This window comes from Saccostrea cucullata, unplaced genomic scaffold, assembly GCF_032062105.1.
Source record: "Saccostrea cucullata isolate Sc308-1 unplaced genomic scaffold, CSIRO_AGI_Scuc_v1 ctg1236, whole genome shotgun sequence".
NCBI classification, from domain to species: Eukaryota; Metazoa; Mollusca; class Bivalvia; order Ostreida; family Ostreidae; genus Saccostrea; species Saccostrea cuccullata.
In genome coordinates, this window is record NW_026940042.1 from 4484 (window position 1) to 31613 (window position 27130).

The window sequence follows — 27130 nt, forward strand, 5'->3', positions numbered from 1 at the left end:
CAAAATCATTTGGAAGGTCAAGGTCAGAACATAATGCCAAAGTTCAACAACTCTAACTAATATGTATCAGTGCTTGATTTTTTGTTATAAATATCTTGAATAGTTACTTCGACATTGGGCTTTAAACAAAATATGGAATAGTGACGTCATGGACAATAATGCTCAGCAAACTATATCAATGTATTCATATTATGGTGAAAAAATCTTTGTTTCTTTGAGGTAAATGCTATGTGTGATAGATTGAAAAACAGATGGAAGGATACTGAAGAATGAAGGGGCAGATGACATATATGACAAACACTGTTAGTACTGACTATTTAATCATGGCAGGGAATAGATCGTAATATATATTCATACATGCATTATAATTGTTTAAAACTTTTGAGAACAATTATGAAAACAAACGCATTTGGCAGAGAAAGACAAGACAGGTTTTTTAGTATTTATGTCCTATCAGAAGATATCAAACAGCCTTTAACTGCTTAGTATCTATCAACAGTCTCTAGCTGAGCTGTTTACAGAAACTAAAATGAACCACAGATCACAAAATACCACCAAAGAAATTGACCTGAAATGCACATTGTTAAAAAATGACTGAAGTTTGATATGTGTGGTCCACCTTCTTACTAAATTCACAGTTTCGCAGTAATTAAATCAAATTTCCAAACCAGACAACCCTATTATTATCTATAATTGTATTTCAAAAATAAGTTTGAATTCTTGAAAGCATTGTTCAGTGCAAGAGTCAGCCACTTGTAAACTGTGATGCCTAATTTAGTTAGTGTATTTAAATACTTCAGTTTTCCTTTATCATGACAACAGAATTGAAATAAAAGTGTATTTTTAATGAATAAGCGAATAAGTGTTAAAAGGCTATGACAACATATGTCAACCGAACTAGGCAAGGCGAAATTGTTCACTTCTCAATCAAGGACAAAAGAAAAATTATTCTACTCAGAAGTCGAATTCCGACAATTGCAAGGGGTGGAAATAAAATAATTGATGAAATTTGCCTTTCATTATGTAGCTCTATGGCAGAGATTGTACTACACTGCGTAATGTCTTGATGTGATTATATCTGTGGGGTGATGATACCCCAAGTTGAACAAAAAACGTGGCAGTGCCTTTGTCACGTCGTCCTGGGTCGGCGGAAGAGTCACTTCTATTGAGTAGTTTTTCTATGCATTTCTCCCCATGTAATCTATCAAAATTCAATAGCTACACAAAAAAATATTAAATGAATGTAAAATGATGAAATCTAAGACACCCAGCTTATTGTGTACCCTTAAAGATTTTTATCGCTCTGTGTGTTCGAGGTATGGAATTCCAGTATCATTAAGATGGAAATATATTTTCTTTCCATTAGACATTAAATGTTGTTGTATGAATACTGATAAAGTGTCAGTCGGTTTGCAGTATCATAATTAATCATGCATCTTCATCTAAAATTTTACTTCCCACACATCTAATTAATAAGAAACCACAGTGGTATATCATGTCAGATCTATATATGCTGGTGTGAATTTTAAACACGAACAATTTGAATTTTTCATTACTGAATCTCCCTCACACCGAGTGCATAAAGACAAGACATACGATTATTATAAGAAGTGTTTAATGATTTATATAGGAAAGGAGAAACTAATTTCTTATGTTGTAAATTGTGGTAAATACACACCTATAGTCAGAGAGTACAGCATGAATTTGGCCTAGTATTCTTCTCTATGATGATATTGTAATGATTTCTGGTGGAAAACATCAGGACTTGGGAAGACATATCAAAATGGCATTATGAACTTTGGGGTTTGATTATACCTGTAATAAAGAGTATGTTTATGTTAGTCAACAGGCAAACAGATGTACATGTATATATGAATAAATAATAATTCAAATACTACTGCTTTTTTATGCTCAAAATGTTTGGGAGAATTGCGAGGAAAATTAATTATTTTATTTTATTTGTATCATCTGCTCATGCAATCTTCTTGCATCAACAATTATAGTATTTTGATATACACCTTTACTGAGGTTAAAATTTCACACATAGGTCATTCAGAATAAGACATCTCCATACCCTTGACATTGGTTTTTACTATCAAATGAAGAATTTACCAAAATCTCTATTGTATATTACCTTTTCAGATTTTAATCTAACTTTTATACAGCTTCCTACACAGGTAAATCAGGATAAAATTCTTTGTATTGGCATTAAAATTGGCCTTGAACTTTGACACTGAAAATGACAATAATATGGGCAACCTATTCTGATCATTACATTGCATGTATGTAGGCACATGTACATGTAAATTATGATGGGTTCAGTATTCACTTTTAAGTTTGTTTTACATTTTAAAAATATTTATTCATTACGTGAACTGCCTGACAATTATCTTCTTCCAATAGTAATTTGTAAATAAAGCACATCTGATCTTGTTGACCTTCCATGACCATCATCTTTGAATTAAGGACACAATATGTTAAATAGCACAGTGATTGTCATTGACCTAGAATTTGTAATTGGTTCGGTTTGCAGATGCATGGATTGTGGCTCATTTCTTTGCTTAAAGTGCATATCATTAAGAACCATTTAGGATTGTCCATGATTTCATTACATAATAATGATAATATGTTCTTTGTAATCCAGCCTCCTTGTCTTTTTAAAATTTCTTGTTTTGCTCCTTAATTCAACAAATCTGATTTGAAATTCATTTGCTCTAGAGAATGTACAGATGCATAATGTTCATTCAAAAATATAAAATTTAATTTATTAAAGCAACGGAGGAGCAAAAAACTTATAATTCAAACACATTATGGTGGAGTGATCAGAAATCAATGTTATCATGTAGAAATTAACCCCTAGAGGACATTAATCATCATATGAACCACAAAATAACACATACTGAATATCAAGGAAATTATTTCAAATAAACTTTGACATCTTTTAATTAATCCAATATTTTTAATCATTTATCTTTTGGCAAACATTTTTAATACATAAAAAATGTCAATTTCATGAATTAGAAGAGACCTTTAACTAATCACATGAACCAAAAGTTATTTAAAATGGGGAAGAAAAAAATCAACCAGTCATTGGTCAAACACATAAGTGGTCATTAAAATCCAAAAGTGGGTTAACAGCATTTTTCACATTTTATACTTTCAAGGGTTTGTTTTAAAAAATACTCTTTGATCAGATTTGCTTGTGATTATGACGATGCTGGATAAATGACCAAAATGATGATTTTTTGTGTTAATCATTGCCTACAAAGATGTTTTGGTTGTATTGTAAAAAACAAGTGCTTTATTACTGATGTAAATTGTTTGTCAGCAAGTGTTTTGTTTATCTCTGGAACTTGACTTTGTCCCAATCATTTTTTATTTATATTTTTTTCCATCAGTACCGCAATAGCTAACATACTATGTAGGTAACCTTTGAGGAAGTAAACAATATGAACCTTTGTACCCAAGTGACAATATATTTTTTACATTCTAACAATATTCTCAATGTGTTTTCAACAAATATAATTTTTTAAAAATGAAACATATTCAAAAATTTTTTTTCACAAAATATGAGGGGGAAAAAATCGAGCAAATTTAGTATACCAGAAAGAGCAAAATTTTAGTGAAGATGAAAACTCTACACATGAAACAGTGATTTATCAAATTTCAGAATCATATCACTTAGTAAGAAGCTATTATTCTTTAACTGTATAGTTTAGCTGATTGCTGCAGAGGGTCGTACATGGGACCGGTGATTTTACTTCGTTATAAGAGCTAATATTTTGCTATATTTGTCAAATTTACAATACATAATAAAGTCAAGGGGAATGAAAATCATTTCGCTGTAAGTGTCAATTAATTATAAGTCTGTTCACTATAACCATGTTTTACTGTACAATGTAGCTGTTCCATGAAGAGGGTCATACCTCCTTCATTCTACAGTCTAATTGCTTTAAAGGACCATACCCCCTTAACTCTTCAGTCAGATTGATTATGAGGTGGGCTAATCCTTAACTCCATAATCTGATTGCTGTAAAAAAAAAACATACTTCTTAAACTCTGTAATCTAACTTATTGCTACAAAGGGCCATTATCACAATTTTAATAGTCTGCTAGCTATAGAAGACATGATTCCTTCTTAACAGTCAGATTGATGGCTGAGTAAGTCAATTAATCCTTAATTCATAACTCAATAGTCTACGTGATTGCTGCTGAGGACCATTCCTCCTTAACTATATAGTTTAAACTGATTGCTGCAGAGGATCATTTTTGATCCTTAACTGAACAGTCTAAACTGATTGCTGCTGAGGACCATTCCTCTTTAACTATATAGGTTACACTGATTGCTACAGAGGACAATTCCTCCTTAACTATATAGTTTACACTAATTGCTACAGAGGACCATTCCTCCTTAACTATATAGTTTAAACTGATTGCTGCTGAGGACCATTCCTCCTTAACTATATAGTTTACACTGATTGCTACAGAGGACCATTCCTCCTTAACTATATAGTTTACACTGATTGTTGCCAAGGACCATTCCTCCTTAACTATATACTTTAAACTGATTGCTGCCAAGGACCATTCCTACTTAACTATATACTTTAAACTGATTGCTACAGAGGACCATTCCTCCTTAACTATATAGTTTAAATTGATTGCTGCAGAGGACCAATTCCTCCTTAACTCAATAGTCTAACTGATTGCTGCTGAGGACCATTCCTCCTTAACTATATAGTTTATACTGATTGCTACAGAGGACCATTCCTCCTTAACTATATAGTTTACACTGATTGTTGCCAAGGACCATTCCTCCTTAACTATATACTTTAAAATGTTACAGAGGACCATTCCTCCTTAACTATATAGTTTAAATACCATTCCATTAATTCAACAGTCTAAGTATAATCTAACTATATGATTGCAGCAAAGGGTCAGAGGATACATTGTGTATCACATCCTTATATAGTTTAAACTGATTGCTGCAGAGGACTATATAGTTTAAACTGATTTGCACCTTAACTCTATATACAGTCAATCTGATAAGGACAGATTGCCTTTAACTATATTATAGTTAACAGATGAACACTAGTCCTTAATACCTTTTAGTCAGTATGAACTGCAAAGTATCACATTTTAACTGATTGAGTAGAAGGCAAAATATGTCTTTACTCTATAGTCTAATTGATGCAGAAGGGCATTTCAATGTCTTGAATAAGCCATTTGTTTCTTATTACTATATTGAAAAGAGAAGTGGATGATTTATCTGAATCCACAATGTCAAATATTTTAAACAAACTGTGAAGAATTGCTCAAACTGTTCCTGGGATCCCTCAAAACCAAAATACCTGTTGTTTTCTGACAGGGACTGACCACCAGCTAAGAGAACCAGTGTACAGTCACCTCTCTCTCTCACCAGCCCAGATGATTCATATTCAACCTGAACACATCTTTTCTTGCACTCATATAAATCATTCCTAAAGTACAATACAGACAGTTTAGAAAATGTTAAAAATACAAGAAAATTGAAAATATGATAAAATATCCATTGCAACATCATTGAGGGCTTCATATAAAATGCCTTCATACCAACAAATTATTTTAACATTCAGAACATGAATTTTATTGTTCCACAAAAATTCAGAGAACTTGCATTAATGATTCACAAATATGTTTTTGCTTTCACACCTAATCTTGGGTCATAACCTTTCTCAATATATTAAGAATGACAACCTTAAAATCCAGCATAGCAATATTTTTATGCAAATTAATCTATCAACTTTTAATCTATAATTTAAAAGAATGAACAGGACATATAAAGGAAGGTCTTCCATCTCATTAGAAATGGACTTAAAAATGGAAATCTTAAATATGATGCATGTGTTTATAGTAACCCTGTAAAGAGATCTGAAAGATCTACTTCTCTTTATGAGCATTTGCAGCAATTAAAAGATACGATTTTGGAACTGGGTTATAATATCTACATATTTATCACCTTACCAATTTAAAACCTCTTTTATGTTACAAAACCAAAGCACTGTCTGTCCAGCACTGCTTGGTACCATTTATAAATTCAAATTCCAGACAGGCTTGGTTTTTTTTCTTTGCTAAAAAAATCTTTTACATTACTATTAAATATTTAATAGTAAAAAATGATTTTGCAAGTTTCATTTGGAATTTTTAAAGTAAAATATTTCTCCATTTAGCAGCTTTAATCCATACAGATTTCCATCATTTCATTCTTGAAGAAAAAAAATTGTCTTAGAAACAGAGGTCAAATCTCCATACTAACTCCTTATAAGATCCATCCAAGAGAAACAAATTTCTTTTTTATGCAAAATTATCCATACACTTTGACTATATAACCATCTTCATCAAATCCTTTAAGGTAAGAAAAGAACACCCCAATAGCAAACAAATAGCCAAACTGTTAAACTTTTCTAATCTAAATACTGTATACAGGGTTATTTTCGCCCCGTCTTTCACACTTGCAAACAATTTCCCCCCGTTTTAAATTCGCCCAGTCATAGTTTTGTTTAAGAAATTATACTGTATTCTTTGAATTCGTCCCGTTTTAAATTCGCCCAAATGTTAATAGGGCGAAAGGGGCGAAAATAAAACGGGGCGAAAATTTCCCTGTATACAGTAACTGTTTCCATAGAAAGTGACTGGATAAGAACGGTTTTATTAATTGAATTTACTGAAATTAGAATTAAAGTAAATATCATATTAGACAAGATTTTAGAATACGAAACCTCTGGACTAGACAGGTTTCACTGTTTTTCATTCATAAAAACAAAAGCTATAAGCCTGTAACTTAATTCCCCAGTGACTCCAAAAGCAGGCTGATATTGGTCAATTAGAAACATTCAATGCACGGAAAATAATCAAGAAAATATCTATTTTTGCTGAGATTTTTTATGGCAACTAGTATTTCTATAAATAGGGTAAATTTATGATTTATTTTCCAAAGGATATACCCACATGATTTGAATTTCACTAATGCCTCAATATTTCCATTTCTAATTTTTTTCTCTCTGTGATAATTCTTTGAAAGTTAGCAGAGTTGATTTCTTGATAATTTTACCCGAATGTAAGTTAGGCAGGTCGATAGGTCAGGAGCTAAGGAGGCCCAATATGCAAGCAAATCTTGTGTGCATCTGTCTCAACATGTGTCTGACGCTAAGGAGGCCAAATATGCATGTAAATCTTGTGCGGCTGCCTTTGCGTTTGACGTCAGTGGTCGGGGACTATTATCACAATGAAATGGAAATATAGAGAATCACTCTCTAGTTAGTATAGTATGCCAGGGACATCAACGATAGTCGGAAACATGGGATAATCTGCATAACACGCAAAGCCTGTTATGCATAAATTATCCCATGTTTCCCACTATCGTTGATGTCCCTGGCATACTAAACTAACTGAACAGTGATTCCTTAAATATTTTTACCAACAGTTAGGCAAATATTTATTGTTTGGTCTGCCAACAATTTTACACACAAGACTGGCACAAAAATTAGTTGACATGGAGCAGTCATGTTTCTGTAATAATTTTTTTTTGGTTTGATATATTCATTCAGCATTTTGTAGAAGTAGGGTTTCCCCCAGAGGATGCCCTATATAAAGAAACAAGAGGCCCATGGGCCACATCGCTCACCTGAGTAACTTGGGTGATGTGGTTCTTTACACGATTTCCCCTCTTGCTATACCTATCGTGCCCCCTACCCCCTCCCCTTTCATGATTTTAATAATTTGGAATCTACACTACCCCAGGATGCTTCCACATAAGTTTCAGCTTTCCTGGCCCAGTGGTTCTTGAGAAGAAGATTTTTAAAGATTTGTTCTAAACATTTCTATGTAAAACTTGGATTTCCTATTGTGGCCCCTCCCTACCCCCCGGGGGTCATGATTTTTACAATTTAATATCTACACAACCCAAGGATGCTTCCACATAAGTTTCAGCTTTCCTGGCCCAGTGGTTCTTGAGAAGAAGATTTTTAAAAGATTTTTAAAAGATTCCCTGTGTGGCCCCGCCCTACCCCCGGGGGTCTATCTATATATTTCTATGCTTAAAACTTTCCTGGCCCAGTGGTTCTATATATTTCTATGTAAAACTTATTGTGGCCCCGCCCTACCCCCGGGGGTCATGATTAACAATTTAATATCTACACTACCCAAGGATGCTTCCACATAAGTTTCAGCTTCCCTGGCTCAGTGGTTCTTGAGAAGAAGATTTTTTAATGACCCCACATTTTTGTCTTTTCTTGATTATCTCCCCTTGTAAGGGGGGTTGGCCCTTCATTTTAACAATTTAAACTCCCCTTCACCCAAGGATGCTTTGTACCAAGTTTGGTTAAAATTGGCCCAATGGTTCTTGAGAAGAAGTCAAAAATGAAAAATTTACAGACGAACAGACGGACGGACGACAGACAAAATGTGATCAGAAAAGCTCACTTGAGCCTTCAGCTCAGGTGAGCTAAAAAGAAGAGAAAATTAGTATAAGAAACATTACTGTGAATTCCATCAGGAGGTTGGAGAGAAACAGCCCACTACCTCCATTTACAAAGATGGAAATGACAAATCTGGAGCCATTCCTGCAAAGGCCATCATAAGAATTCAAGAACAAAATATTGCTGATATGCCATTGGTCTGGTGAGAAGAGGGTGGTTCTCAGAAAATGGACAGTAAACTGTCAGTGCAATCTGTCAACTGTCAGTGTACTCTGTCAACTGCTAGCTGACAGTAGGTTGATAAATTGAAATCACCCAACAGATCAGTTGGTTGATGACCGATTTTTAGTGTTCCATTGGTGTCACTGACAGCTGATTTCTTTGGAGCCCAAAATCTTTATACAGTTGATATTTGGTAGTCAGTCATTTGGTTGTAACAATGAATTTCACAACTGGAGAAAATATTCATGTATAATTAAAAAAAAATTCCTTCATTAATATGGTACACAATATCTCAGAAAATGCTCTTTAAAGCAGTAGATCTATAGGTATATTGCTTCAACTGGATTTACACTGAATACACCTTTAGTGCTGCTGCTATAGAAGTACTCAGTCATTTCAGACCATATAATATGACAAGGCAAATGGGTTCACAACATTAAAAAAAAACACGCAAAAATTTCAGAACACTCAAATAAACAGAAGGATTACGTAACGTCACATTACCATTTTGTCAACAGTCAATATTGTGGGAGGTAAGAGCCTGATAAAATTTAATAAATTCTACAAAAACTCGAGATTTTTTATGTTGCTATGTAACAAACAAATGCAAATCAAGCTTAAGATCTTGAAGTCTATTTTCTTAAAAACAGTCTTAATACTTTTTACTTCACAGAGTGCAATGCACACAGCACAACCATTAACCTTGAAACAAAACAAAGGTCCATAAAATGAAAATGCCTCCATAAAAGTGTTTATGATAGTACACTCTGTACATAAATTGTCCCCAAGACATTTAGTTCATAATGAATGCACAAATCTGGGCTGTGAAACAAGCTCAGGAAAATGTTGACCCCTGTTCAGTTTTAAATAATTTATGTTCATTTAAGTAGTACCTTGAAAGTCAACACCTAATCAAATATACAAAATATGTAAATGTCCAGCCTAAAATAGACCAGTTTTGCCATGCGGAAATGAAAATCTTTCATCCGTCCTCTTATTATGGCTTTTGTGAGGTCAGCTTTGTTGAAAAAGTCTAATCAAATATTATAATGAACATGAATTTATAATGTTTCATTTAATTGCTTTTGAGAGAAGTGTTGAATGTACTTCACATTTTTGAAATTGAAAATTCTAATTACCAACTGCTTTTTGAAGTACCTTGCAAATGGTTGTTATTAAGATATAGGAAATGCTTATAATTGTGTCTTAATTATTCAGAACACAGTCAAGTACAACAAAGGAGTCAGCCACTTAGAGACTGCTGATAATCTACGCATCTACATTCATTCAGCATGTCTACCATATGTAGTTTTTATAAAGGAATGCATAACAGTGGGCGTTTCTGTTAAATTTTTTGCAAAATTTATGACATTTAAGTTTTATTTTGTAGTTTATCTTTTTTAACATATAATGATTAATCTTAATATTGTGAACTATAAACAAAAAAAAAATTACTAAAACCTAAATTCCATTTCATTACCAAAAAAAAATCATTTAAATATATAGTACTTAATTAACAAATCATAGGTCCTTAATAAATTATTTTGCATTATTTTAAATCAAAGCATGCAGATTTTATGAAACAAATTGAGTCTTGATGTGAAATGTGGTGATCTAATTTGATCTTGCTAATTAATGGCAAATTATTTTTAACTTGATCTTGCAGACTAATCATACTGGGACTGTATGGTACAAGAAATATGCACTTCACTGAGATATTCTTAAACTGTCAGTGTGTGAAATGGTAGTGGTATTGTGTTACACATCAACATAATGACTTTCCTCACAATATTCCTAATATTTATATAAATGCCACTGCACTAAACATACTTAAGACCTTGAACAAGAGCACTTGGCCGTGTAAAGCGCCAGACTCTTCATTGCTGGACTTATTCATCCTCACGCTTTTGTCTTAAATCTTGTCACGTACACAGTAGACATGTACGAATTAACAGTCCATATGTTTCATTTCATTTTCATGTACATATTTCATACATTCACTACAGTATTATGCATTAATTTGAACTATAAATTATACTGGAACTGACAAAAAATAAAAAGACTTTATAAACATGTATGTTAAATTCATTCATTAAATTATGAAAAGGGAAATTGCAAGCAAACAATTCTAATTTCATCGTGCAATATTAATCTAGTTGATCGTAATCATAAATTTAAATTTCAAAACTTAGAAATTAGTATAGATCCTCCAAAGAGAATAATTATCCTCATTTGCACTGTATCATTGAAAACTCCTTTACTTAATTTGTAGGCAGATGCAAGCAATAAACTGATTAAAGGTTAAGTTGAGCATTTAACACTTTAATAACATCAAAGACATTCAAGCTGGCATTAAGTTACTTCAGGAAAGACCCATACACCCCTGGTATCTCCCCCCAAGTGTTCTAAAGGTAATATTTCTCTTCCTTAGTAAAATACTATAATACTCCCTCATAAAATTCTAACCCTGCCTGAGTCTGTTATTTAGGACTCAATGCCTGATCCCTATTCTACATAACATACCGTGGACCACACCCCAATGCTCACCAGCCAAATCTAGGTGGGGGGACCTGACAGGTGAATAAGGTCACAGCACTAGGAAAATCCTTAAATGTGTTAACTTGCACCCACTCAACCATCATTGGAGGGGTGGCTTAATACTCATCCCCGTACCTAATCTATGAAGAATAAAGGACTCTTAAACTCACAAATGATTAGACAACAATCATTTCAACAAAGCAAATCAATTTAAGGGCATTATATACATTATCACTTTTAATATACTACCAATGTAGGAAGCAAAATAAAACTTTTTGCTATATTATCTTTTCTATTAGAATTCAATTGCCAACAAATCTGCATGTGATAAAATAAATAATAAAAGTGGCTTTAAACAAGCTGAGCACACAAGACCAGAACTTTGCAGACCCCCTCATGGCTATATGTCTCCAATGAACATTTGCATTCAATTTCCCTTCAATATATTTGATTTCATTGTTGTGATATTTAAATGCACTTCATACAGTGCCATGAACTGCTCATAAAATTTGACTACAACTGTTGTTAGGCAATAGCAGGTATTAACGTTCATACTAAATAACAGTGTGCATGCTAGTCCCTGGTCTGATCTAGGCACAGGGGCCTCCCAACCTACATTTAGTGACTTCTGTGTTCTGGAAGAGAAAATTCATGACAGTAATTGTACATGTTTATTGTTCCTACAAAGTTCAAGGGAGTAGAATTGAGGTTTTAATGAAATATTGACCTATTATGGTCACTCAAAGCATAGAGATGTCAGTTACAGTTGCCATAAACTCATTACTCTGAAGCTATATTTTCTCCTACCTGGCCAATTATAGTTTGTTTACAAACTATAATTGATTTGCATCATTTAACTTCTACTGTGGCCTATCAATCTGTGCTGTGAAGCAAGAACACTATACTTCCAAGTACCCGGTACCATTAAATTATTCTTTCTTTTTTGCCTGACATAAATTCTGAAATGATTAGAATATAATATTTTCATAAAACATAAGAATCATAAATTAATATTTTACTTTCATTAAATAAGATGTCACTTTTAATTTAATTGAAAACAAAAAAACTTAAGCTATTATGTGGAAAATTTCTGAACTTGAACTTATCTTTTTGGACTAAAAATCAAAAAGGATCTTATTAACTGATCATAAGGAATTGTGATATAAAATGTCATTGCAAATTCTCGAATGTTTCTTAATTAAGATAATGCCTGCATGGATATAAAAATGTTATTTGCATGTACAACGTATAAATTTATGACCTTGACAAATATATGATCTTATTCAACCTAACTGAAAGAAACTCAAAGAAAAAGTTAAATCTGTATAAAATAATATTTGCAAGGTTTAAACTTTAAGACCTTGGCCTTTATTGTTCCTTTGACCTCAAAATCAACCATAAAGAGTTGTGCTGTGAAATTTAATTGAAAATCTCAAAGCTTCGTCAGGTTTTGAAACAAACATGTTATAAAGACAAAATGTATGAATTTATTTATTTCCTCAAGATGTAAGGTGTGATAGACACATGGGCAGACATGCAGCCAGTCAGAGACAAACAGACAGACAGAAGCCAAGCAAAATGAACCCTAAATGTTACTCTGCTATGTAAGTATGTCTTACTGAAATCACACCAAAACTATCAAATGAAACCCATTTTGATAGGATCTACTTCTTGAAACCATGACAACACTGTTCACTGAAAATCAACAGACAGAGTTTTGTATCAAAGTGTATTGAACTATTTTACTTGTGTATAAAGTGATGTGGAAATCAAAAACTTTAGAAGTAGCAGCTGAAAAAAAAAATGTTAACAGACAAACAGACCATCAATTAATGATAACCTTACTATCAAATAAGCACTGACCAGTAAGACTAAAACCATGCAATCATATAAAAAAAATAATTATCATTTCCACATGATTTTAAAAATTAATAAGTGCTTGTAAAGTATAAATTTTGATTTTAAGCTCCAAATCAGACATCATAGCTAGATAATAAAAATTATCATTTTCTTGTTCTTACAAACAATTCAAATGTATACACATGTATTACAAGGTATAATATTTTTTTTAAATATTGCTTTAAATCATTTTAAAAGTTAACTGAATTTATTTTTCCTCAAGATTTTAATCAATATATATTAAGCATAAAAAATATGCCAGAATATGCAGTTGAGCTTGCATGCTTATGAATTTAACATTCCAGACCTCACAATATATTAATTTACTTATGTGCCCCTGTAACATTTCATTTAAAGAACACCTTCATGATACATACATGTGATAATTGACAAAAAATATATATCTATTCAAAGAAGAGTAACTCCAACATTTATTTAAACAAGCTGGTAAAAACATCATTGTATATACCCCAATAATGATACTTAGAAATGTGTATTTAAAAAAAGAAATGAATGAAGGGCATATGGTATATTAAGGTAAATGACCAATCATATTATAATTTAATAAATCATTAAATATTATCATAGGAAAAATTTCTTTTCCTTTTTTTTTTTTTTACATCAATCGGGTTGTCAGACATATTTATTTGTATGAAAATACATCCAAAGTGCTAACAATCATTGATCTGGAATCAAACCTACAGGATATGATTTTAATATTCAGGAACATGCTCAGTTTGTAAAAATTTAACACATAAAAATTTAATTCACCCTATTTTAACCAAAATTCGTAAAAAATTACAGAATTAAAAATAACCTGTTATACAGTATGAGTAATGACACATTGGGAACTTATGTCCTTTTTATATAAAAAGCTTAATTATGAAAAAAAATTATTTCACATAATTCACAATCACTCAATCAATCTACTTTGAATAGTTTATTGAAGCTCTGATGCTGATTTAATTCAAAGGACCTAATGAGTAATTGTGCGTGCTTCTTTTCAGTTTGGGGTGATTATCAGGTATCAGGAATATTATACATCTGTTTGGATGATTACAAAACAAAGAAAAGCTGGAGACCAACATCCTGAGGTTAAAATTGCGGAAGATTCTCACGTGTGGATACCGAAAGGATGTTTGGATGATTGCAAGAATAATATATTGCTTCTCAGAAAATCACTCATATTAGTCAAAATGCATGTATTTTTCTGATGGATCCCATGTAAATTTGGGCTGCTGTTTCTCTCCTTTGCTTTTTGTATACATATATATGCACTAGTCTACATTATTATAAACATTTAGTTATATACATTACCTACACTGCTTTGACAAGGAAATCTAGTATGTACTCCCAAATTTCCAGCAGACCTGGATTAAGGATTTTTGTCAATATTCTTCATACTTCTGAGCAGAAAAGCTTCATAGTCATACTTCTCAGGCACTCTAGCCCATGCTATAATAAAATAAATTCACATATAAATTCATATAACTATGTCAACAATGTAATACACAATACACAAAACTAATTAAAGAACTCCTAGCTCCCCCCCCCCCCTGCCCCACTGCCCCATACTAAAGTTTTCAATGTCAATATTAGTAATACCACTGAATAAAATTGCTTCTTTCTCCTGATCTAGGCATATTTGCAATGTTAAAATAAATAAATATACAAAACAATTATATTTAAAGCAAGAAGAGAGGTACAAAGTGCTGCTCATACTGCAAGTTCTTACATCAATCCAATGCCTTGGTGAAAACAAAATGGATAGTCTATACAATGAACATAAAACCAAAATTTTCACCAAAGTTCAACATCATCCACAACCTGTTTGTTGTTGCCCAAATTAATTTCTTGAAGAAAAAAAAAAGGATTAAAAGACTCACTCACTCACTTCAATAAAAATTGCTCACACTGATAAAATTTACCTGATAATGGATTTGCTGATATGCAACAAACATACCATTGATGTGTCGTAAGTCTACAGACCTCATGTATTAGATCTATAACTTTACAAATGTATCATGTGGACTGAATGGGTCGGATCTAAGTAACTAGTAATAAATACTGATATATACTCAACTTTGGCTATCCCAATTATCACACTGTCAAACATATAATACTATACCAGAAATTTCATATTATACTGTGATTACTGATTAACATAACACTGGTTTATTAATTATAACTGATTAAAGCAGAAATAGATTCAATGAGCTGTTTTTCCATGAACGACACAACACAAAACAATGTTAACACTAGTAGTGGACACCAGACCAAAATGTTTGGTTCCTACGACATCTTGCTGAGATAAGTGAAATTATCAGTATATTATCTGTATGTGTTTGGTAAATATGGTAAATGATGTCACTAAGAAGACTTAAAGTATAAGTAATTATTTTCAGCGAAATGGGATTTAAGATGCAGGGGAAAAAATCAGTTCCCCGGGATCCGGTGATTGGAGTACTAGTTTTACCACCTGTCAAGCCAGACTGGCCTATAGCATAAAATGCATACAATATACTCAGTACAACAACATTTTCAACAGTGCTTACAAATATAAAGTCCCAAAAACGACTGAATATCAACATACATTTTGTAACAATGTCAATATTTCTATTTTCTATATTTCCCTCTTCCCTTTCCATCTTCAGACGACATTATCTTCCTTCACGATTGGAGAGTCATGCGCAACTTACGAATGCGCAGACGCACTGCGTATGAAGGATGCGATCGCAATTTCATAAAATTGTGGAATAAAGTAAAAAGCTAGAGTGAGTATTTGAAAAGTGATATAAACATATAATCAGAGAAGCAGCGAAGGTGGACGATTCAGTTTTTTCAAGTACCTGTATATTCTATCATTGCGCTATTTTGCAACCCAAGAGTGAAGACACAGTGGAATTTGACCCCATGGACATGGTAAAATGTACTTACAGTACTATCGACGCTTGTTACCTTCTGCAGATTTGGAGCTCGCTGGTCTGAAAAATTGGGATGGATGGCCAGAGAGCTACAGTGCCACCCATAGAAAAAAAGACTACTTATTACGTACAAAAAGATGCACTCATAATTTAAGTCTCCAAATTCTAACCTTAACTGTACAAAAGCTCGATTTCAAAATATTCTTTTATCCCTATCAACTGTACTCTCATATTTTATATCTGCACAGCCGTGTTGAACCAAATTTTCTTACTGTCCAAAATGGCAGTGTACATAGACAGAATTTTCGATGGTTTCCATGTCAGGTCCAGAATATAGGCTATTTACAACAATTTTAAGGAATTTTTTGTATGGAAATAGTACAAGAATATTTTAGAAACACACGGTTATAGTTATATTTGGAGATGGTAATTGGAAAAACTCGAAGAAATAATTCGAAAAATAGCACTTTTTTGTGTGCAATAAATATACACTTTTTTTCAGTGGGTAGCTGTCAACATATTTTTTTACGGAGAGCTATTCAGTTCTGTAGCTAGCTTATTACAAAGACTTACTTTTGTCACTTTTATACTTTGGTCCGTTGGTACACAAACAAAAGAATTGTCTAGATTAAGATATATCTGATCACTAATAATGAATGTTAGTTTATGAATATATAGATCATTTTAACAGAATAACATATACTGAAAGGAAAAAGAAACGCAGGGTAACATAATATTCGATAAATTTTTAACCGGATGACCGAACATTACGAATATTGGTCAGATGAGAAATTTAGTTACTTTGCACCAAAATCAGTGTTCAGAATTACTCAACCGTAAAATGTATGACGTCATATAGGGAAAATGCTAAAAAGCCCAAAACGCGTGCAATTTGATGACAATGAATTTGTCAACAAATCTTGTTGGACCATTTGATACACCTGAGATATACATATTGTTTTTCAATATTTAGAGACGATATGAATTTCTTGCAATCTTGGTACAGTCTATGGAAGTTCAATGGGGTCTTGTTTTCGAATTGCCTAATTAATGAATAGGGAAACAATGGTTAAGTAAGCAGTTTCTTGTAAATTTTCCCCCATAAAACTTGTTACCCGTTGTCAGAGAGGGCCTGGGATGGTTTTCAATCAACCGTGACGATCACGTTAACGCGAAACAAACTCAACGAGCGGGTTAATTACCACAAAAACCGCCATTTATACACTAGACTATCATAATCAATACATTCACACGAAAAACGAAAGAAAACAATACTGTTTTGTTCCTCTCACTATCATTTGACTAATTTTTTTCGCGTGGTTACCCATGCCCAATATAGCCAGGGTTTGAAAGATAAACACCCTGATGAATTCCATGCAAAGGAGAAATAAGGTCCTGACAGATGCGCAGGAGAGACATTGAAGATAATGAGAGATTTTGATTTTCATTTTTGGGGGGTATCGTCAAATGAGCTTCAATAACTCATGAATTATTAGACAAAATCAAGTGGGATTTTGGTTATATCTTTTTAAAAGAAGATTTTAAAAGTTAGATAGGAATAATTAAAAAAATTATTTGAAAAATAAATTTAATTCACCTCGAAAGTGTACCCTGCGTTTCTTTTTCCTTTCAGTATATAAAATAGTCAAGTTTTGAAACTTTTTAAACGAATCCCCCATCTAGTTTGTTGGGTATGCCAGCTAGGGACTTAAATTAATTGCAGTTTAAAATGCAGAAATATCTATCTATGGTGGGCTTCCTACCCAACAAACTTGAGGTGATTCCTGATATTTATCATGACCTTTGTTAGCAAAGAGTTTCTGATCCACTTCTCTTCTCACAAACTTCTTTCCAAGTGTCAAGTGAAGATGTATATATTTACATTAAAATGTAAAATAGAAATGTAAATAATAAATCAAAATGATGTCTAATAGATTGAAATAAAAACATATTCCATGTCATTTACCATAGTCCTTGTCCACTGATATCAGATGCATCGACAGCTAGGGAAATTGACATGCATTTTGGGGACTTGACCTTTCACTTGCCAAATTTACATTTATTTGTATATATGGAGAAATATACTTGACTTCATAAGTTTGTGACCTTTTTTTTGTTTGCAGTAGATTATTTGGTTCATTGTAATGATGAATACAGTGCAGATGTTGAAGTAGTATGGCCTTGTCCATTGGAAGAGACTCCTGTCTTCACTGTGGCAGACTTCTTTCTAACAGCCAGTCCCCCTCTCCACCCTTGATAGATTCAACAGAATGGACGGATATATTGTTGTCAGTGTTTTCAAAAGAGAAAACCTACCACAATGCTGAGAAGGAAAGCTTCTGTGACAGGTAAAATTTTTTATGTTTGTCAATAAATTTCAATTAAGTTAAACATACTGTATGTGTACTTTAAAAAGCGGGCTTCATACTTTAGCTGCTTTGGCTTAGACAACAATGCGCTAATTCATGAATACCACTAAAAAATCATTGACATATACAATACACTGAATGGACGTGTGTAGCTCTAATTTATGATTACGCCAACAACTCCATACCCATTGATTACGCTAAATTTTGAATACGCCAAATTATGTACATGTATAGTAGTCAATTTTCAATTGTTTAATTGCCAATGAATGCATTATTGTCAGGAGTCCATTTATTATCCACTCACAACAGAATTGGAGGGGATATAGTAATGAGTGAGTGTGTTGATTTGTCCTTGTCCTTGTGCAGAACAGAAGTGACATATTTTGCATCAGGATCATGCAATGTCAATTGCTGCATTGATTTATAGATCTGTATGCTATTTGCAACTCAGCAAGGGGATGCACTGCTTCACAGTGCCCTTGTCTTTTTTTTTGGTAAAATGATGTCATAAATAAATTGTGTGGAAGAGTCATATGATAGAAATGATATGATGAAAAGTTTAAAATAGAAAATTACTATTGTAATGTATATATTATTTTAATATTATCAGTATGATATTTTGTATATTAGTTTTGAAGAGTTTATAAATGTGAGATTTTCTTTCAAATTTAGGTGCACATCCTCAATTCTCCAAGTTCACAAGACTCAGGAGGAATCAGTAAATGCAATAAACAATTTGGCAGCCTTAGCGAAGACCCAGGATGTGTCCTCAAATCTCCTGTCACAGAATGTTGTGTCATCTGCTGCAGAGGTAAAGTGGAGAAACATCAGCAAGGAATATGGTTGTTGCATAGATTTCAACCAGAGTTATCTAACTCTAGAATTACAAGTTAAATATTGTAACAAAAAAAAAGTGTTCAGCTTAAGTGTATTTTAATATTATGATTCTAAATAGTTTGCATGAGAATTTTGAAAACGAATTCTTGATTCAAATGTATAACACTTAAGAAGATATTGTTCTTTGTAAAGTCAAAATAAAAGAATTTATTGAAAATTGGTCATGATATTTTTTAGGATCCTGAGCTTGACTGGTTCTTTGTGAGCTTTAATAGCAAGGAAGGTTCACTCCTATGGAAGGGCTCCGATAAAGGCTTGAACTTCATCAACAGTAACGACTCCATTAGCCACTCCTTCTTCCAGTATTGTACAGGTACTCACACCTCAGTTAAGTCAGTATAAAAACCTCAGACAATGCATATACCTTTACCAACATTTCTTTTTATGTTGAGGAAAAACAGAAAGTAATACATCACTTAATAGGTGACTTGCTGCTAACATATTTTGTTTGCATTATTGTAAAAGGCAAAGATTTATTTAGGTATATTTAAGACAAATCTTTCAAAATCTTCTGATGAAGAATAGCAAATCTATGATTGGTCATATGTAATTCAGCAAACATAGGTAGTGTGTGTCAGGTTTGTTATGTCCCCCTTCAAAGAAGGGAGGGCATATTGCTTTGCTGCTGTCTGTGGGTCGGTCTGTCAGTCCAGCATCAGTTTCCATTCATTTTCTTATCAGAGGTTGCACATATTGAAATGAAATTTTGTAATCGGGTACATCATAAGAATGTCTAGGTCAGATCTGTTTTGGGTACGATCGTTCCATATTGGACAGAGTTATGCTCCTTTGACTTAAAAAAAATTCCAATTATTTGCAGTTTCTGTTCATTTTCTTTGCAGAGATTGCACATACATTGAAATGAAATTTGGTATAAAGATTTATTATCAGAATATCTAGGTCATGTTCTGTTTTGGGTAGGATATGGAGGAGGGGGGCATAAATGTTTTACAAACACCTCTTGTTCAGATCATGATTCTCAAGGGAAGGATGTAGCCACAATAATAAATTAATTAAAATTTAACAAGGAAATACAAGGAAAATGTAAATATGTTCTTAAAGCTGAATACTACTCGGAAAAAGGCATAGTCCGCCATATTCCCCGGTTCATCAATGCTTTTCCCAAACAACCCCTTTATAAGCAGCTGATCTCTTAACAGTTAAATTTATTTTGATTTAGAGGTCTGACAAGTGTAGACATACATCTTACACTGCTGTGCTACTTGGTCACGATGAAATTATCAAATTGTTTGTAACATATAAAATATAAATTATTTTGTAGATATAGCCGCCAACCAGATACAAGAAGATGATGATCAACAAGATGGAGAAGAAGAGGTACAACTGACAACAAGTGTTGCAAGTTCCCTTGATGAATCTTGTGAACATTCAGAAGGAAATCAAGACTTAATGTGGAACTGCTGTGTCTGTAATGCTAATTATAAAACTAAGAAACTGCTGCTGTATCACATCCAGAAAACCCACAGCCTCAAGGGAGAGGAGGCTCAAAATGTGGCCAAAAGAAAATTCACTTCAGACGACACGGAAGTCTTAAGGGCAAAAGTAATGAAAACGGAGGACAGAGATTACAAAGAGAGGATTGAAAATGATGAACAAAAGCACTGGAAGTGTTTAGAATGTGGAAAAATTTACATGTACAAAAGCAATGTCAAATACCATTTGAAGAAAGAACACAATATCAGCATGGCTGAGTCCTTGGAATACATAGCAGAGGCAACTTTTGAGGAAGTTACAAAAGCATTAGAAAAGGAGAAAGAGGGTTTAATGTACAAGTGTAAGAAGTGTGACAGACTGTACAGACTCAAGTCCTCTGTAGTAAGACACCTAAAGACTTACCACCATGTAGGAATGAAAAATGTCCCCAAATTTATTGTAATAAACAATGTAGTCCCCCAAGATGATATAGAGAGTCATGAAGCTCCAAATTTAGACCAGACACCTATGATTTCTGAAGTCAGGAATAATCTTACAGCAGAATCAGAGAAAGTGAAAGCATGGACATGCAAAATTTGTCAAGTTTCATTTCAAGATCAGAAATTAATTGAGGAGCATATGTCTCAAGTCCATGAAATGAGGGTCAGCAAATCCAGAGCTTATATGGAGATTCCAAAGTCTGATGATGATGATGAAGGTGAAGGTGATGAAAGTGATGAATTAGGACCACCAAATATATTCCAATGCACAAATACAGATAAAGACTATCAAGTGTGGGGTTTCAGCTCTCTCAGAACAAGAGTTAAGCAATGGGGTTGTCAAAAATGTGGAGGTCAATTTTGTCACAAAAGAGATGCTCTTAGACATCTTCGTATTAGGCATTATTTGTCAGGAGAAAAGCGTTATATATATTTGAAGAAACTTGATACTGTTGACAGTATGCCTGAGTTGGAGAAGGAACCCTCAGCACCCAAAAATGTTAAGAATTGGCAGTGCACAAAGTGTCGCAACAAGTATGTGTACAAAGGAGATGCTGCTCGCCATATACAGCTTCACCATGGAATTGATCATAACAGAGAAGACTTCATCATGTACACTGGCTCACAAGATAAACAGGATATAGGAATAGATAAGAATGACAAACAGGAAACAGGAATGGATAAGAATGACATCATCATCATAGAATCCAATGAAGAGGACCTGTCCCCTGAGGCAGACGACACTGTAACTGAAGCAATTGGAGAGAAATTCAAATGGGGATGTCAAAGGTGCAAAAAGGTCTTCCTGAGAAAAAACAAGCTGGTAGAACATATGAGGAACTATCATAATTTAACTTTAACAGAGTCAGGGGAGGAAGGAAAAAATATTTTAATTCAGAGTCCACTTGGAGAGGGAATAAAATGGAAAAAGGATGTTGATGAAGAACCTGAGGTTCAGGTAGAGGTTGAAAGCACCAAGGGGAAACCTCAAAAGGAATGGTTCTGCAAATTGTGTCACAAAAGCTATTTTCGTCATTCAGATGGAGCTAGGCATTGCAGGAATGCGCATAATGTAACTTATGATGAGGGAAAGCTTATGGTTATACATGTTTCAGAAATGTCTGGAGATGAAATGAATAATTCAGAGGAAAAAGTAAATAGAGGGGAAGAGGAAAATAAAAAGGAACAACCCTGGAAATGTATAAAATGCAACAAGCAGTTTCAAAACAAGTCAGATGTTCAGCGGCATCTGACAGATGATCATTTCATCACTGATCAGGATCATGAGTTTTTCATTGAGAGGAATAAGAACTATACCAGAAAATGGAAGTGCTGTAAATGTGGACAAAGATTTTTTCATCGTTTTGAGGCCTCCAGACATGTTAACTTGACACATGATATTGAGTGGGGGAAGACAAAAGACTATGTCCAGTTTCTTGATGAAGATGGTTCAAGCTTTGAAGAAGTACAGAATAAAGATGGTTCAAAACCATATGTATGTATGATTTGTCAGAAACTTTTTGGTGCAAAGAAACCCTTAATGAGTCATCTGCAGAAATTTCACAAAGCTAAGATTAATGCTGATAATTTCGGAGAGCATGTGCTAAGTTTTCACAAAATGCATGCAAGAAACTGGGATTGTGTATCAGAGGATACTGAAAGTAGAGAACATACTGTTCCTTTGTCACTTTTAGGTTCCTACTTAATGGAAGAAAGCAAAGAAGCTGGAGAAGATGGTTCAATTGATGTGAATGGCATCAACATTAAGATATTATGTGAAGAAGGCTCTTTTACAGAGGATAACTGGGCAAAGATTATTGGAACCAGTTATGATAGCACCTGTAACAAATCCACTTCATACCGACCAAAGAATGACGTGGAAAACAAGCGGTTTAGTTGCATGATTTGTAACCTTAAATACTACAAAATGAAGGAAGCTCAGAGACATCTGTATTTGAAGCATAAGATATCCTATATAGAAGCTGTTAATTATATTATTGAAAACAAAGATGTGGTTTTTAATCAGGATGCTGAAGGTCTTGGTGAAAGAACCCCCAAACGTCGAAAAATAGGGGAAGGCAAGAGCGGAGTTTTCTTCTGTACACAGTGTATGAAGTCTGCCATCCATTTTCAGTCCAGTCAGCTTCATATTGTGAAATACCACAAGGAAAAGAAGGAAAATATCCACAAAAAGATTTGCAGATCCCAAAATGTTGAAGTGTTGAAACTAGGAAATGAAGATAAAATGAACTTTGTCTGTATGCTCTGCTTTGTAACATTTAGGAGCAGAATTGATGGTTTTAAACACATTGCTAAAGAACACTCAGTAGTGCCTGAAGATGAAATATCTGAGTTCTTGTTCACAAAGGAAGACAAGATGAAAACCTGTATAGTTAAGTTTGAAAAATTGAGTGGCCTCATCAAAATCTTCAGTGTTACAACAGAAGACATCTTGAATGATGTGAAATTTTCAGAGGAGAACAATAAAGAAGATGGATCAGATTCGGAAGATGACAAAAAAGTCAAGATTGAAAAAGATGATGGAAAAGAAGTTCATATGGAATATGAGAATGTTGAAGATTCTCTAGCAATCCTTTTAATGAATATGAGCAACCCAGAGAATTTTCAGAAATTTGCATACAATGAGTTTTATTACATATTCTCAATACCTGCTAAATCACAAAAGAATGTAGCTTTAAGTGAAGTTAACCACATTCCATGTCCAAACTGCCCCAGAGAATTTATTGATCACCATGCTCTCCATAGACACTTGCTATCCTGTTGTGTACCAAGACAAAATGCTTGGGAATGTCTAAATTGCAGAAAAAGTTTTAAATCTGTTGGAGTTTTAGTGAAACATATTCAGAAGATGTATGGAATTCAGGGTTCTAATGTGTTGAATTTCATGAGATCAAGAGAAATCCTTATTGCTCCAGAAAATGGTGTGGAAATTTCAGTGGATGGCCGGAATGACCAAGGCATTCGTTCTCTTTACCATTCAATGTCAAGTCAAGAAAATATGGCAGAAGAAGATGAAGTGGATGATGAATTTGAAGTAAGCCTTGATGAGGGGGACTCCAGAAAGCTGTGTTTTGTTTGTGGACATCAGTGCCCAGACAGGAAGAGATTGTTTAAGCATTGTGAGGAGGTCCATTTCATCACAGGCCACAATAACCGCTTCACAGAATGCATGCAGTGTGTGTCTTACTTCAAATCAAGAAAAGGAATCATGGATCATCTTCAAAAGGTTCATGGGGTAAAGTGTTCAAGTCTTCATGAGAAAAATCACATCTGTGTCATCTGTGAAGAGAAGTTTAGTGACAATGTTCAACTTGCTAAACACGTCAAGACGCATGGGATCCAGTTTACTTGCAAGCACTGTAGCAAGAAGTTTGATAGTTATTCAAAAATGGCAGCTCATTTGAAAATACACTCCGAAAAATTCACAAAGAAGCCTATGAACTGCATCATTTGTACTTTATCTGTACCAGAAGAATCCTATATTGGACATCTGATCGTTCACTATGATAGAAAATATGGGCCTTGGAAATGTCGTGTGTGTGAGAAAGACTTTTATCTGAGAAAAAATCTTAAAGAACACCTTAAAGGAGAGCATAAGATTTTTATTTGTGAGAAATGTGGCAGAACCTTCAATTGCATGTACTCATTCAGAAAACATGAGTCAGTGCACAAAAACCAAATCAAGTGCACCTTGTGTAGCAAACAGTTTGCAAATAAAATAGAACTTGCTATCCACAGGAGGGTTCACATCAAGTATTGGATTTGTCACATCTGTGGAAGGAATCTTCCCAGTCAAACATCACTGAATAGCCACTTAAAAGCCCACAGGGAGAAAAGGATAGTGACCTCAGCTCAAAAGTCCGAAAAGTTCTGTCAGATCTGCAACAGATCTTTCAGCAACCATGAGATGTATCAGAAGCACAAGACCATTCACAAAGGTGATAGACTTCACAGTTGTCAATACTGTGGAAAGAAGTATTCCTACATTGGTTCCTTGAAACTTCACTATCGCAACTGCCATCCTGAGCACAAGCCCTATAGATGTGTAGTCTGTGGAAAAACCTTTTCCACTTTCCACCAGAGAGTTCTCCACATGAGAGAACATAAAGATTACAAAGATCCCATTAGACCCTTCAAATGCTCTTTCTGTTCAGGAAGATTCAAACATAAAATGAGCCTACAGCGTCATGAAAGACTAAAGCATTTCAATGAATCACTGAATGGCTTCAGATGTGACAAATGTGACAGAGAGTTTGAAAATGGACAGAACTTGCTAAGACATGCAATGTTTTGTGAGCCAACTCAGCATCCTCTACAAGCAACTGGAGCAGGTTCCAGTGTCATAGTGGAGAATGAAAGTGCAGAGCTAGAGGTGGTGGCAGAGGAGACAATAGCAGGCACCTCCAGTGTACAATACTCAGTGGAACCTCAGTCTATGCAGGTCCACACTATTAACATTGGGTCTGAGGTGCTGTCTGTAGCCTGCAGTGACCAGGAGGAACTGATCCTTGAGGTACCAGAAGGGATGCTTGTGGAAACAGACATTGGGTACCAAATCATCGTGTCAAAGGGAAATTAAACATTAAGCTTACATTACTGTTTGTATGGATATGCAAGTATAATCAAATTAGCACTCAATAAACTCCCTTCTTATTTTAAGCTCTAATGCACAGGTTACGTGAGCTTTTGATTTTTTCTCACAAATGTCTTTCCATCTAGCTGCCTGCTTGCATTGTTTGATTCCTCCTCTAGTATTGCTAGACCAGTTCAAACCAAATTTTCTACTGTGAATGGATTGATAGAGGGGATTCACTTGAAAATATAATGATTCCTATACTTTATTTGAATTAAAACTTGACTTCCATGATAAGGAATGGATTGGAAAATTCTTATAAAAACTTTTTGTCAAAAAAAAAACGGAGTTACATTTTTCAAGATTAATATTCAAATATATTCATGCAGCGTTGACTTTGGTTCAAAATTTGGCCGTAGAGTAAGGACTGGTCCAAAATTAGAGCCACTGTAATACTGAAAATCTAAAATGAACAAGGGAGGCTTTGTTTAATTAACCAATTAATTAATCAATACATAGCATTTTTATGTTGTATTTTTTCCACTAGTTAGATATTGTTTCCGGTGAGCAGAGTGGCCAAAGGATCTCCTTTTGGTTCATTTTAGATGCTTGTAACACAGCCAATAGATATTACCTGAGTCATTTCAAAGGAATTTTTGTTGAAGTTGATTTGTAATGAAAAAGTCAAATAGAAACATATTCTAAATGCATACAGTTATAACATAAAAATGTTAGCATTAAGTATGAAACTAATATGAAAAAGAGCATCCTATGATTCTAAATGCTGTCCACTTTCCATTCTGAATCATGTTTATAGGGCTACCTATACATTATTATTTGTGATAACCTTTCCTGCCAAAATTTGTGTAGTATTTTTGGGGGTGGGGATGTGATAATCACATTTTGGATATTCTTTACCTTTCAAACATATGTGTTACATAAATTACAAATTTCCCTAGCATTACTGAGACCATTTTATTGTGATGTGGATTGTGTGAATAGACTCATCAATCTGACAATTATTCATGTAAAAGGAAAAACATTTTCAGGCTGTTAACCTTTGTATGGGTTTGTTAATCTGATAATCTTATGGAGCTGTTGATTTATGTGACAATTATTGAACACGATTATGCTGTGACTTTTTCAATTCAGATTGGCTGTTTTGAATTAAATGTTGATGAACGATTGAAGAATTATACCAGTGATGAAGAATCTTACCAATTTAACTTGAAAAATTATTGATTAAGAAGTTTTTTTTATTAATTGACTCTTTCAATTTCTTTTAGTAATTCAATTTGTT

At 33.7% G+C, this 27130-nt stretch overlaps 1 protein-coding gene and 1 long non-coding RNA gene across 3 annotated transcripts; one reads left to right on the plus strand and one right to left on the minus strand.

Moving 5' to 3' along the window:
• Window positions 1–420: 420 nt before the first annotated feature.
• On the minus strand, window positions 421–15811 carry LOC134254652 (uncharacterized). Its single transcript, XR_009989346.1, has 3 exons — window positions 15706–15811; window positions 14430–14567; window positions 421–1815 (listed from the first exon to the last, which is right to left on the minus strand). It is a non-coding gene; the product is annotated as an uncharacterized LOC134254652 (long non-coding RNA).
• LOC134254651 (zinc finger protein Xfin-like) lies at window positions 15809–26414 on the plus strand. 2 transcript variants are annotated; one of them, XM_062737189.1, is made up of 6 exons: window positions 15809–15886; window positions 18163–18384; window positions 19078–19216; window positions 19480–19615; window positions 20585–25855; window positions 26382–26414. In XM_062737189.1, exons 2-5 carry the CDS (start codon window positions 18212–18214, stop codon window positions 25834–25836), a joined length of 5700 nt encoding a protein of 1899 aa, XP_062593173.1. In that variant the 5' UTR covers window positions 15809–15886; window positions 18163–18211; the 3' UTR covers window positions 25837–25855; window positions 26382–26414. The 2 variants fall into 2 exon arrangements, with proteins under 2 accessions (XP_062593173.1, XP_062593172.1); XM_062737188.1 differs by having other exon boundaries at window positions 20585–26414.
• The last annotated feature ends 716 nt before the right edge of the window (window positions 26415–27130 follow it).